Source organism: Malurus melanocephalus, unplaced genomic scaffold, assembly GCF_030028575.1.
Source record: "Malurus melanocephalus ecotype Western Australia unplaced genomic scaffold, MMel_1.1 scaffold_1081, whole genome shotgun sequence".
Taxonomy (NCBI): domain Eukaryota; kingdom Metazoa; phylum Chordata; class Aves; order Passeriformes; family Maluridae; genus Malurus; species Malurus melanocephalus.
The window spans coordinates 38,944-51,605 of NW_026624313.1; the positions used below are offsets into that span (position 1 = coordinate 38,944).

Here is a 12,662-nt window from a genome sequence, read left to right on the forward strand (position 1 = left end):
AATGGACAAAAGTGAGAAAGGGTGAAAAACCCGTGAGCCATTGTCCATTGTGGGTGTGGRACTGCCCTGAATGGCCCTGAAGGCCMTCAATAAACAGAACTGCTTTGGATTCTCTGAATTCTGTCCAGACTCTGGTTTAGGTGAGCAGGGTTTAGGCATCACYAACACCAGAGTTAATGCTCTCAGGCACACGGTGGGACTCTTGGGAATGTCCTGTGCAGGGCCAGGAGTGGGACTTGATGATCCTTGYGGGTCCCTCCCAGCTCAGGACATTCTCTGTGATCCCACGAGCCACAACGCACCAGGGCGCTAGCACAATTTTCCACTTGTGCCTTTCCAAAGATCAGAAATCTGACTTTCTACCCTCAATAATTGCCTSTCCCACACCCCAGATCTGTCCCCACCGTGCCAGCCTGGCTCTGTGCTCACTCTGCCCGTCCCTGTGTGTTCTGTTTCCCCAGCTGCACGAGGAAGGAGCGGTGCGAGCGCTCCAGCGAGCCGCGCAGATTCGCCTCGGAGATGAAGCAGTGCGTCCGCCTCACCGTGCACCCCAACAACATCTCCGTCTCCCAGTACAACGTTCTGGTGAGGAATACCTAAATACCYATCCCTCCCTGCCCTTCCCCTCGGGTTTAACCTGCCTGTGCAGTGTGACAGATCCGGGTTTCCAGGACTGGTGGCAAGAGGTTCTCCAGACTCTGTTAACATACCCCCAGAAACTTTCCTGGCACTGGGAAGGATTTTCCACAGGACATTTTAGCATTGGTTATGATGCCTTAGGATTTTTAGTTTCTATATTTTCATGCAACTGTATTCTTGTATTTCTCTAGTGCAACACTAAAAACTACCATTATCCCATCTTTAGATAAAACAATTCCTCTCTGAGCCTGAATCCAAGGACACCTCGCTGCCTCAGAGCCCCAAAATATGGAAACAACAGAGAGCTGGKGGGGAGCAACTTTGGGGTAGTTGATATCATCACCTGTAAAGATCATTGRAGAATTAAGGCCCAATATTAATAAGGCAGAACTTATAAAAGGTGAAGATCTTGTGACTCAGTGTCCATTTTGGGTGTAGCCTCAGGAGGAGGCTTTGTCTGCCCTAATGTACCAGGGRGCTGTTAGGCCTGGATTAAAGTTGTCTATTCTCATTCTCTTAAGTTTGTCTGGCCTCTGTTTCAGAGTAGCCTGATTGATAAGGCATCAGTTATTCCCTGTTTAGGAGTTTAGAAATGGACTGGGAAGAGCTTTCCTTGTCTGTGAGGGCAGGTCTGAAGGGACTCTGTGCCCTGCAAGTGGTGTGTGCTGCCCTGGGAGAGGAATTCATTAATAACTTCAGCCAAGGGACACTTCCCTGGTTAGAWATTGCATTCTAGAAGAAAGCCAAGTGAAAGATAATGTGAATTATTTCAGTGAGCTCCAAGTTCCCATCATCCTGGATGGAAATATCTCCTAAACCCCCAGGAACTCAACACTGCCCTAGCACCAGGCATGCAGAGCAGGAGGCTGTGCAGAGGAATACAAGGCTTTCAGGGTTCCTGCTCTCTTGTGACCTTCCCCAGCACGAGGTTTAACCTTTCTGGCCTCGAGCTGCTCAGTCAGTAGCCAAGGAAACCACACAGCGAATTCTGGCAGAGCAGCAGATACCCTGATGGTTCCTGGGCTTGAGGCAGGGAATGTCTGCTGAAGATCTGAGCAGTTTGTGGTTTCTCTCCTGACTCATGGCAGCAGCACCTGATGTGCTGAGATTCCAACTCACTCCAAGAAGGAGGCAGACACTCCTTTCTTTCAGACTACCAGCGCTCTGTCTTTTTTTTTTTTTTTTACCATGCTAATTTGGACAGCAATTAAGCTGGTAACCCAGGTCCTAAAAGCTCCATCTCCAGACAAATTGGTCATTAACCCCACATCCTGAAAGGCTTAAATGGAATTGCTCAGGGTGCAGTTGCTGGACACCTTGCAGGTGACAGGTTTTGGATTGCCAGGGCTTCTCCAGGGATAATGAAATCAGCCTTTCAAAGCCTTTGTGTCCAATCAWCGCTGCTTTGTTTCAGCCTCTTAACTTCACTGTGACTTTACTTTCCTGGGCTTCAAACAAAACTGATCTGAGACATCTTAAGGTCTTTGTTCTTCTGGGAGCTCAAGGTTTCTTTCCCATATTCTCTCAGTAGCTGCTGAATTCTTTCATGTTGGAATAAATCCTGGGGGACTGGCTGGCTCGGGGCGACTGGAAATGATAACAGGATAAGAGACCTTTGCCTCTGGGTTACTGCCAGGKTGAGTCAGCCCAGAGCTGCTGGGATCAGAAATTCCATCCTCTGTTACCCAAGAACCTGGCATTTTGATGGCATTCTCAGCCCAGTCCCAGAAAAAGCAGTGACCCAGCTCATGCAGGCACCACACAGGCAAAGCAGGAGGGGAAAAAGCAGAGGGTTGATGGTGTCTTTGGGAAATCTCACCTGAGTTTGAGCAAAGGGTCAGGCATGGTGGGTTCTTGTCCATGGAACTCCATGGAGGCAGATGGCTCATGGAGGCAGAGCAGATGTTTGTGTGGTCAGCCAAACTTTTGGATTTTGGGAACTAAGAGTGTCTTGGAAAATCTCACCAGAGTTCAGGGATGGTGAGTTCTTGTCCATGGAGCTCCACAGAGGCAGATGGCAGATGGTCTGTGGAGGCAGAGCAGGTGTTTAGGGCCAGCTAAGCTTTTAGATTTTGGGAACCAAGAGTGTCTTGAAAAATCTAACTGAGTTCAAGCAAAGGGTCAGGGATGGTGGGTTCTTGTCCATGGAACTCCACAGAGGCAGATGGCTCATGGAGGCAGGGCAGATGTTTGTGTGGTCAGCCAAGCTTTTGGATTTTGGAAACCAAGAGGGTCTTGGAAAATCTCCCCAGAGTTCAGGGATGGTGAGTTCTTGTCCATGGAGCTCCATGAAGGCAGGTGGCAGATGTTTATGTGGTCAGCCAAGGTTTTAGATTTTGGGCACTAAGAAGGTCTTGGAAAATCTCCCCAGAGTTCAGGAATGGTGAATTCTTGTCCATTGAGCTCCACAGAGGCAGATGGCCCATGGAGGCAAAGCAGATGTTTATGGGGTCAGCCAAGCTTTTAGATTTTGGGAACCAAGAGGGTCTTGGAAAATCTCACCTGAGTTCAGGGATGGTGAGTTCTTTTCCATGGAACTCCACAGAGGCAGATGGCAAATGGCCCATGGAGGCAGAGCAGGTGTTTGGGGTCAGCCATGCTTTTGGATTTTGGAAACCAAGAGGGTCTTGGAAAATCTCACCTGAGTTCTAGCAAAGGGTCAGGGATGGTGGGTTCTTGTCCATGGAACTCCATGGAGGCAGATGGTTTGTGTGGTCAGCCAAGCTTTTAAATTTTGGGCATTAAGAAGGTATTGGAAAATCTTACCTGAGTCTGTTCCAGTGCAGGGCTGCTGCTCTCTCTTTGAGAAGATCTGCTTGCTGGGGGAAGGCTCCATGCTTTCCCTGCTTTCCCAGGTCTGTGGGATGTAGGAATTGTCTGTTCATGTAGGAATTGTCTGTTCAGGGTGTGCACTGGCTCGTGGTGGCCATGGCCAAGCACAGATTTGCCCACTGGTGTCATCTCCTGCATGGCACACCTTCCTGCTGCATCGTCCCTGCCCAGAGGGAGGTTGGTTAAGSAGAAAAGATTCTCTTTCTCCACTGCTAGCAGGGAGAATGGATTCAGCCTGAGTGCTAAATCCATCCAAATAACCAAAGTGTTTTTCTACTCCAATCCAAGACCAAAAAAATCACCTTTCCATTGCCACTCCCACGGCCCAAAATTGATCCTACTCTCACAAAAGCCTAATGTCAGCCAGTGCTAAGGCCTGTCTGCTCAGCTTTTCTCCCTGGTGATCCTCAGAGTGGAGAAACATCTCCAGCCTTTCCCTAAGTGAGGAAAACACAGTGAGAGAGCACGGAGAGCTATGTGCTGTTCTCATCCTGTCCTGCTTTGTCACCTGGACTGGCATCTGCTCTTTGTGCTGGCAGAAACAACACCTCAGCATGAACCTGTTTCTCCTTTTGGGGGCTGTCACCTCACAGAGCTCAGGGAGGAGGCAAATGTGGAGAAATCTGCACTTGTGCCTGTGCCCAGTGGTTGSCTTCAGTGTTTGGTCACAGAAATGCTGAATTTACACCAATTCCAGGTGCTAGGGGTGCCCTGGGTGTTCAGGTGTGACCTGGTGAGTTGAGCAGAGCCCTCAGTGATGGAATGCTGTGGGCAGGACCTTTGTTTGGAAAGCTGGCAGCACGACTGTGCTCTCCAAAAACATGGATGTGATGGAAACCAGCCCTGTGATCACTTTTCCCATCACCATGAGCAATGCCAGAGGATGTTGTGAACTCTAAAAACACAGCCAATTCCTCCTTCATGCCTTTTTTTTTTACACATGGAGCCCCAGGACGGCACGAGGAGCCAACTGGGATGGTCAGGAGAGGTTTCTGTGCCTGTAGGAGCAGGGATTTTATTTTTGTAGCAGACTGAAGGCTGTAACTAGACTCTCCTCACACAGGAACTTGGGGACAGGGTGCTCCCCGCTGCTGGCGCTGGCAGAGCTGGCCGTAGAGAGTTAGACTGGAGCGCTCCAGTTTCTCTGGAGCCCGCAGAGTGCCTCTTGTGAGTAGCAGTCGCCTTCCTCAGAAACCGTGGGCCCTCCAGAGCCTCCCTGCCTGCCCCGACACCTGCATGCTGGACAGAGAGCACTCCCTGCCCCTCACAGCCCCCTGGCCAGCACTGGGGACATGGGACAGCTGTCCCTGCACTGCCACCACAGCACCTCGTCCCCCCTCCCCTCCTCACTGCCCCGTCCCCATTTGCTGCTTTCTGCCGAAGGAGGATGCTCTCTCTTCAAGAGGCTCTGTGTCCGACCTCTCCAGTGTAATTCTCTCCTGCTGGCCCAGCTCTGGTGTTTGGCTGAGCCTTCTCTTTTTTCTCTTTTCCCCTGTTTTTCCCTTCTCCCCCTCTGTCTTGGCTTGCAGCTGGTGCTGGAGACCTACAACGTGCCCGAGCTGTCGGCGGGAGTCAACTGCACCTTCGAGGACCTGTCGGAGATGGAYGGGCTGGTGGTGGGCAGCCAGATCCAGTGCATCTCCCCAGCTGCCAARGAGGTTCCTCAGATCATCACAGAGAACGGTGAGCACCCCACAGCTCCTCTGTGTCATCTCTCCCACCATCCTCACCCACACCCTGCATCCCCCTGCTCCTCMCAGAGCAGGATTTGGCTCCTGAGAGCCTGAGTGTCTTGGTTTGAAAGACAGGTGTTTTGCCAATAAAGGCAGGGACCCTCCTTGGAGTGGTGGATATGACCCCCCTTCCCTCTGACTTATTATAGCTTTGAAAAAAAATCACGGGCTTCCAGGCAAGAATATGGGAAAAAGGGAATAACAGTTTTATTAATATGTATAACAAAGTGAAAATAAGTAATAACAACAATAGCAACAACCAGCCCAGCCACAAACCCAGTGACAGCCTCACCCAGAGATGCTCACCTGATTCCCTGGTGACTGCAGGAGCGCTGTGGCGCAGGTCCCGGCTGGTTCAGATCTCCCAYGTGGCCAAGGAGTGGCACAAAACCGGCAGAGATGGATGGAGGAAAAAAAAAATTTCCTCTGCAAACTCACAGCGGATACGCCGATCTCAGTGCTCCTTTAACCACCGCATCACAAATCTCAGGGGTCCCCGGCAAGGCACTGGGGCAGAAGATCACAGTGCAGCAAAACAGGAACCAAAGAACAGTCGAGCTCTGCTCCACAGGTAGCAGACCAACCAACACTCTGAGCCAAGCAGGGCAGTGTATATATAGTTACCCGCCACCACCACACCCACACACACCCCCTCCCAGTACTTAGCAGGATCGTTTGGGTGGGGTGTAGGTCCTATTGTCTTTACTAATTGCCCAGCCATCAAAAGGATGACCTGGCAATCAGTGTATCCCAGCAACAAAATGGGAAAGAAAAATTCCCAAGAAAGGAAACAAAAGGAAAAACCATAAGCCACAACACTGAGGATGAGCTGTGGGAAGCCCTGGGAGCAGGGGGGATGYTGGAGATGCACATGATAGCACGGGCTGGGTGAGTGTGAGGGCGTTTCTGTGGGCACAGCCTCGAGCTGTGATCCCAGCACCCACACTGAGGTGTTCTCTGTGTGACACCAGGGGTCTGCAGGCTGGCATTGAGTGGCAGTGGCACAAATCCAGCAGAGACAAGATGTGGATGGGGGATATTCCCTCGCTTTTTGCCCAGGYTGGTGTTATACACCAAAGGTGCACACTCTCAGTGCATCCAGTCCTGTGGAGCAGCAAGAAATTCCTGCAGATCTGGACAATCCCATATTTTCTGTAATTTCAACCTGCTCCTCACAGATTTAGGTCTGGATGCTCAGGTCCTTGTCTCAATTCCTGGCCTTTACTGCCTTCAGCTGTTCCATTTTTTCTTCTGGTCTGGCTCCTTCTCCTGAATTGGTCCAACACAGAAAAATACCACATCTCCAAGGATGTTCCCCCATTCACAACTTCCTGCACTTTTTTCTTTCCCTTTTCTAACAGAGTTTCTCAGTAGTTTCAAGAGCACCTGAGGCTCTTTGCAGGGACTTACTGTAAAAACCTTGACCCTGCTCTCACCCCATGACATACAGAGAGGACGCTGCCAATTTTTGTCCTTGGCTTTGTGAAAATTTACCACAAAATTTGCCTCTGGGAATCCTTAGACTGCAGAAAACGAGGTGATGTGAACTGTCACCATCATCTGTGCTCTCCCTGAGTGCCTGTGCTCTCCACTGCAATCCCAAAACAAGGTCCCAGGTGGTTGTCACCACTTTCAGGTCCCACTGAGTTATCAGTCATGTCTGCTTACCAAGGCAGGTGCCAGAAACTCTTTCCTTGGCTGGACATCTGTCCCAGGCCAGGCTGTCATCAACCAGCAAACAAAAACAGCAGCGGAAGCTGGAGACAGCACAAGAGACAGAGATTTACCTGCAGAGTGGCTTTCAGGGCACCTGCAGCTTGTGTCAACCTCAGCAGCTGCTGCTCTGCAGGATTGGAACAAAAGGATGTGTGACTGCCACACATCTGATCCCTGGGGCCATCCAGTCCTCACATCCTGGTTTAAAATACATGGAATGCAGAGAAAACACTGGAAAAGTTGTTAAATCTGGCAGAGCAGGTGGGCAGCAGAGCYGAGTGCYRGCAGCAAAATGAGTTTGGTGAAGGKTGTGGGGTGWKKGTGCMCSARGKKSKKKMWGTGWSCMMMWGSYRYKYWYKSYYWGGYYTGYTKWGKMMTGKWKWKTWMWGGWKWKKWSRRRWRWRRWRSAAWWWWAKRAYRKTWTRRGWTGGWWWGGRMYWRARRARWYMKSWSAWWTYAYYCCWWYYMMMRKCYKGSMMWKSKYMSRSWMWCCYWSSWYKSTCCMARSYYSMTCCARMCYSMWYYYARMCWKAYCYWGRRMWMYWSSRGSRRYCMMRGSKYMWCYRSRSMYYCTSTGSSMRSMYYKYMMCACYCTCACARGGAAGGATTCCTTCCCAATATMTKATCTAAACCTGTCACCCTTCAGCTTAARGCCATTCCCCCTTKTCCCATCTCTCCATGCCCTTTTGCAGGGAAAGGGCCAYCCAGGTAATTAAACCTGAATTAAACCAGGGTCACTTCCCCACCAAATCACTGCAATTGCTGAACCCTCTCATTGTCCTCACTGAATTAGGGGTTTGGTGCCGTGGGAAGAGGCAGCAGGTGACTTCCCAGCCTGGGAGCAGTGGGAAAAGGGATGAGGAAATGGTGTGGAGGAGCTGAGGGGCAGATGGGTCTGCTGCAGGAATGGATGGATCCTCCTGGAAGTGCAGTGGGTTGCACATTTCTCACACTGAGATGGGCTCTTTGCAGCCACAGGAGGAGGGCATGGACCTTGGGGTGAACGGGGTGAGTGCCCACAGACCCTATTTTTCTGGAAATATTTAATGAACCAGCAGCATGGAAGAACTTTCAGGACGAAATCATATTTTAATGGCCTCCAAATCCCAGATATCTGTACTCATTCTTTGAGCTTCACTTTCCAAATTGATGAATTCAGCCACCACATTTTTGAAATTAGGGAGGTTTGGTCTAGACCAGCTCTCTTCCTCCAGCCCAGACTCTGCCCCCAGGTACAACAATTTCCAGTTTTGAAGATACACTCCATCACTCCATAAGAGGTGGAGCTGTACCTCTGAGAGAACTGGGCTCTAGTAGAGTTTTATGATATTTTTTTACATCAATTGAGGGCAAACAAGCCAAGGTGCTGTGGGCCAGCTGGGCTTAACTGGGCTAACAAAGCAGTCACACACTGCTGTGTCTGTTTATCCCCCAGGTGACCATCACATTGTCCAGCTTCAGCTCAAGTCCAAGGAAACGGGGATGACCTTTGCCAGCACCAGCTTCGTCTTCTACAACTGCAGCGTCCACAACTCGTATGTTCATTTCCTTTGGTACCAGGTTTTCATGGGCATGAGTCCCTCAGGAAGGTGGGGGTGACCAGGGATGGGGTCATTTGTATGGTGGACAGAATGGTGGGTCTCTCCTGAGCTGACTCAGAGTGTGGGGACCACTTGTTCTGCAAGCAGAGTATTGAATTAGGGGCAGTCTGCAACAGAATTGGGTGAAAAGTGAATTGTGGCCTCAGCACATCTTCCCTTATCTTCCTATTATTCATTTTTCTGTGGATGTTTGGATCCTCATATGCACCTCCAACTTCTATCCATGCTGCCAGTCGCACCAGTAGCCTGCCCTGGGTGGTTAATGTGGACTTGGACCCTCCAATCTGGAAAAATAAAGCTTATAGTTCCTGCAGGGTATGATATAAACCCAGCTGATTTCCTCCAGACCACCTTTCCTGTGATATGCACTCCTCACACCTCACTTTCCTGGGGTTTATCTGCCACCCAGGAGCCGCCCCAGTGGAGCAGATCCACAGATCCCTGCCGAAAAATGCCCTTGATCCACCCCTGAGCAAGGCTGAGCGCCTCTGTCCCCACCACTGAGCCRTCAGAAGTGCCAAAAGCAGATAATTACTGCGGCTCAGCAACTCACAAGGAAAGGCAAATCCTATTTCCATGTTCCTGCTGCTTTGACAAACAGTGTCAGAAAGCAAGTGTTGGTGGGGGGAGAGCAGGAGAGATGGCKCTGTTAAATATTTATGGCATGTTTGGGTTTCTTACTTGACAAACTATAATACGCTATCCATTTTTAATTCGATGTATCAGAGCAAGCACTTGTTACCAATTTGGAGGATAAGTTGCTGCTACCAGAGCTGAGAGTGGATGGGAGTTTGAGAGAGATTTCACAGAGACAGGGGAGAGGGGGTTGTGTCTGCCTGTTGGGCTCAGGCAGGCGCCCTGGGTCTGGGTTTTTCTCTGCTGCCCATTAAAAACCCAGAGGCACGTAAGGACCAGGAAAATTTAATTCCCCGAAGTCCCCTCCAGGTTCTGCAGCTCCACAGAATTATTAAGGTTGGAAAAGCCCTYTGAGATCACCAAATYRAAGCCAACCAAGTGAACAMCACCATGGTCACCATTAACCCATGTGCTCGAGTGCCTTCCAGGGATGGTGACTCCACCACTGCCCTGGGCACCTGTGCTGGTTCTTTACAACCCTTTCCATGGAAAAAAAATCCTAATATCCAGTATAAACCTCCCCTGGCACAGCTTGAGGCTGTTTCCCTCCTCCTGTCCCTGTTCCCTGGGAGCAGAGCCCGACCCCCCCAGCTGTCCCCTCCTGTCAGGGAGTTGTGCAGAGCCACAAGGTCCTCCTGATCCCTTTTTTTCCCAGTTTTTTTTTCCCCCTTTCCCAGCTCCCTCAGCTGCTCCTGGTGCTTCATTCCCTTCTCTGGACACCCTCCAGCCCCTCAGTGTCTTTGTTGTGAAGGTCTCCAGAGTGTGGATGACCAGGGCTGTGCAGAGAGCTGGGTTTGGTCACTGCTGAGCAGATATCGTATTAAATTTAAAACCAAGTGTGATGCAGGTCYAAGCCAGTGCTGTAACACAGCCAGGAGAGGTGTTTGCAGCTCTGACTCTGCACAGCCCCTGGGGCACAGGAGAGTCAGACCTTGTGAAATGGAGGGAATGGATCTGTCCTACACCCAGAGCAGGTGATGCCCCAAATGTGCCCTCTGCTTCCCAGGCAGCTGCYCCAATAGTCATTGCTTCTCTGCTCAGATGAAAAAAATAAGAATACWGTTAAAATACTTTCAGGAGCCTCATCATCCTGAGCAGAACTCATACTAATAAACCTGTGAGGCACGGGGAGAAAATTCCCTGCCTCATCTTTGGTTTTTCTGTCTCAAGTTCATCCCCGTTTTTCTCTGGCCTCTGCGTCGTGTGTGGGAGAATTAACCAGCTGGAACTGCAGGTGTCCAGGGCAACCAAAATACAATAAATATTTATTATTCCTCCAGCTGCAATGTTATGAATACAATCTAAATTATTTAATCCTATGAGATGCCAGCGACAACCAGCCCAGACCGGGGCAAGTCCAGCAGCGCCCTGGTGGTGTCGGGTCAGTGCAAAACCCGTGTCCTCCTGCAGAAACATAATTTCCCAGGCTGTATTTCCCTCTGGGAAAGGCTGTCACCCTGCCAGCACCCAGCTCTGTCTCTGTTTCCAGGTGCCTGTCGTGCGTGGAGAGCCCTTACCGGTGCCACTGGTGCAAGTATCGCCACGTCTGCACCCACGACCCCAGCTCCTGCTCCTTCCAGGAGGGACGAGTCAAGGTGCCCGAGGTAGGCAGGGGCACGGGGAATGTGCCACGTGGCTGGGATGCTCAGGGCTGATGTCACCTGGTTGGTCCAGGAAGCCTTTACCACCTCCAGTCCCCATTTTTCCCTCCTCTGCTCACCCTCCCCACTCTGCAGGGATCTTCTCTCTGCTCTGTCAGACCCCAGGGATCTGTTCCTTCTCTCCTGCATGCCACAGGGGATGTGAGACCTTGGAAACTCCAGGCACCAAAGGTTTGGGAGAGATGGAGATCACTGCTCATGCATCTTCTCCAGCAGAGAAGGAGGTTACCCACCCCAAATCTGGGGAGGATTTAGGGTTTTGGTCATGGGGTCAGCTGTGCTTTAAACACCTTTGGGACTTTGTGGGTTTGGTGCCTGATAGCAAATGCACCAAACTTTCTCCAGATGAGGCTGGGGGAGCTCAGTCACTGCCACTGACTGAGCTGAGCTGGAGTTTGGGGCTTAACACAGAGCTACAAATGCTGCCTGGCTGGTGGTGTGACCAAGAAGCACTTGCAGGCACATGGAGCTCAGGAGAATACAAATAGAAAGCCCCTTAATTCCTTCCTGGTTCCACAAGTCGTGTCTTTATACTACTGTGACTTCCCCCTTCCCTCCCACCCCTTCCCTAGTGCTGGGTGAAGTGTCACCTTTGTGCTGGTGGAGATGCCCTTCCTCAGATGTCCTGACCTGCTGTTGCACTCGGAAAATCCATTAATAGTTTTTCATCTACCAGCATTCAGGATTTTCTGTAAAACTACAGGAAAATGTGCCGAGGAGCCGGAGGGTTTGTTGTCCTGTGCTTGGTGGTGAAGGGGTGAGGAAAGGCAGCCCAGGGCTGGTTATCCCAACCAGGGAGGTTCTGCTCCCTCTCATGGAGCCTTGACCRGTCCTGCTGGCCCCAGGTCTCTGTCCCTTCCACTCCAGACACCGCAGAAACCTCATTTTATTGCTGAGTGGAATCCCCTGGGATGCTTTGTCTCAGTTTTCCTCTGTGCAATGTCACCACCACCACCACAGCTCTCCTCTGGTGTTTGTCAGCACAGGACCCACCTTCCCAGCTCCCATCTCCTCCAGTGCCCTGCTCAAAATGAGATGCCTAAAAACCTCAGTAGACCTCCTGATCCATCAGAAAGGAGATCATGAGAGTTATCCCATGGGAATTATCCCATTTTCTTAGGGAAGGGACAGGGTGTGGCACAACCCCTGGTCTTGATCCTCTCCAAGGTGTTGCTGTGCAGGACTGGAGGCAGGAATTCATCAAACTCTTTATGACTTCTCCTCTAGTTCTGTTTCTGAAAGATGCCCTCTTCAGGAAACAGTTCAATTCTGGGAGACTCTCTCTGTCAGTAGAGTTTGCTTTTCCTCCCTTTAACAAAGAATTTCCTGCAAAGCTTTGTGTACTCCCTCTCTGATCTCGCAAAAGCAYCCTGTGAGATTTCCATGGCAGCAGGGAGAGGCACAAACATGACCTTGGAAAGGCACAGCTGATCTACAAGGCAATGACAGCATCATGCAGCACGTGGATGTCACTCTGGTCACTGCTAACAGGGGCTGCAGCATCTTTTTGCCATCTCTGGGCACAAATGGGATCTCTTTACCCTGGAATACAGCATTTGGGATCAGCTGCTAAGCTCAGGAGCTGGTTTTGCTGTCTGCTGCACGGAGGAAGGAATGGAATGAMAAAACCTGGAAGGATAAAAGCCTTTCAAACCCCGAAAGTTTCCCACCTGGCTTTGTGTGTGGCAATGTGAGAAATGCCCTGCGGCTTCAGGGTCCTTCTCATTCTGTCGGTGTGTTCGTGGCTCTCAGGAGCTGGGGAAGAATGGCATCACAAGTGCACTCTGACAAACTCTGATTTACAATCACTCTGTGGCCAGAAAGGTGTTTTTTTTGTTGTGGTT

At 50.7% G+C, this 12,662-nt stretch overlaps 1 protein-coding gene across 1 annotated transcript in view; it reads left to right on the forward strand.

Moving 5' to 3' along the window:
* The window catches only part of LOC130586152 (plexin-A4-like), a gene marked incomplete at both ends in the record, with an annotated part of 88,208 nt that overhangs the window by 35,212 nt on the left and 40,334 nt on the right, over window positions 1-12,662 (forward strand). The window contains 4 exons of the mRNA XM_057386869.1: window positions 462-585; window positions 5,001-5,154; window positions 8,356-8,455; window positions 10,647-10,761. Coding sequence (XP_057242852.1) covers window positions 462-585; window positions 5,001-5,154; window positions 8,356-8,455; window positions 10,647-10,761 — 493 coding nt within the window. The remainder of the gene's footprint in view (window positions 1-461; window positions 586-5,000; window positions 5,155-8,355; window positions 8,456-10,646; window positions 10,762-12,662) is intronic.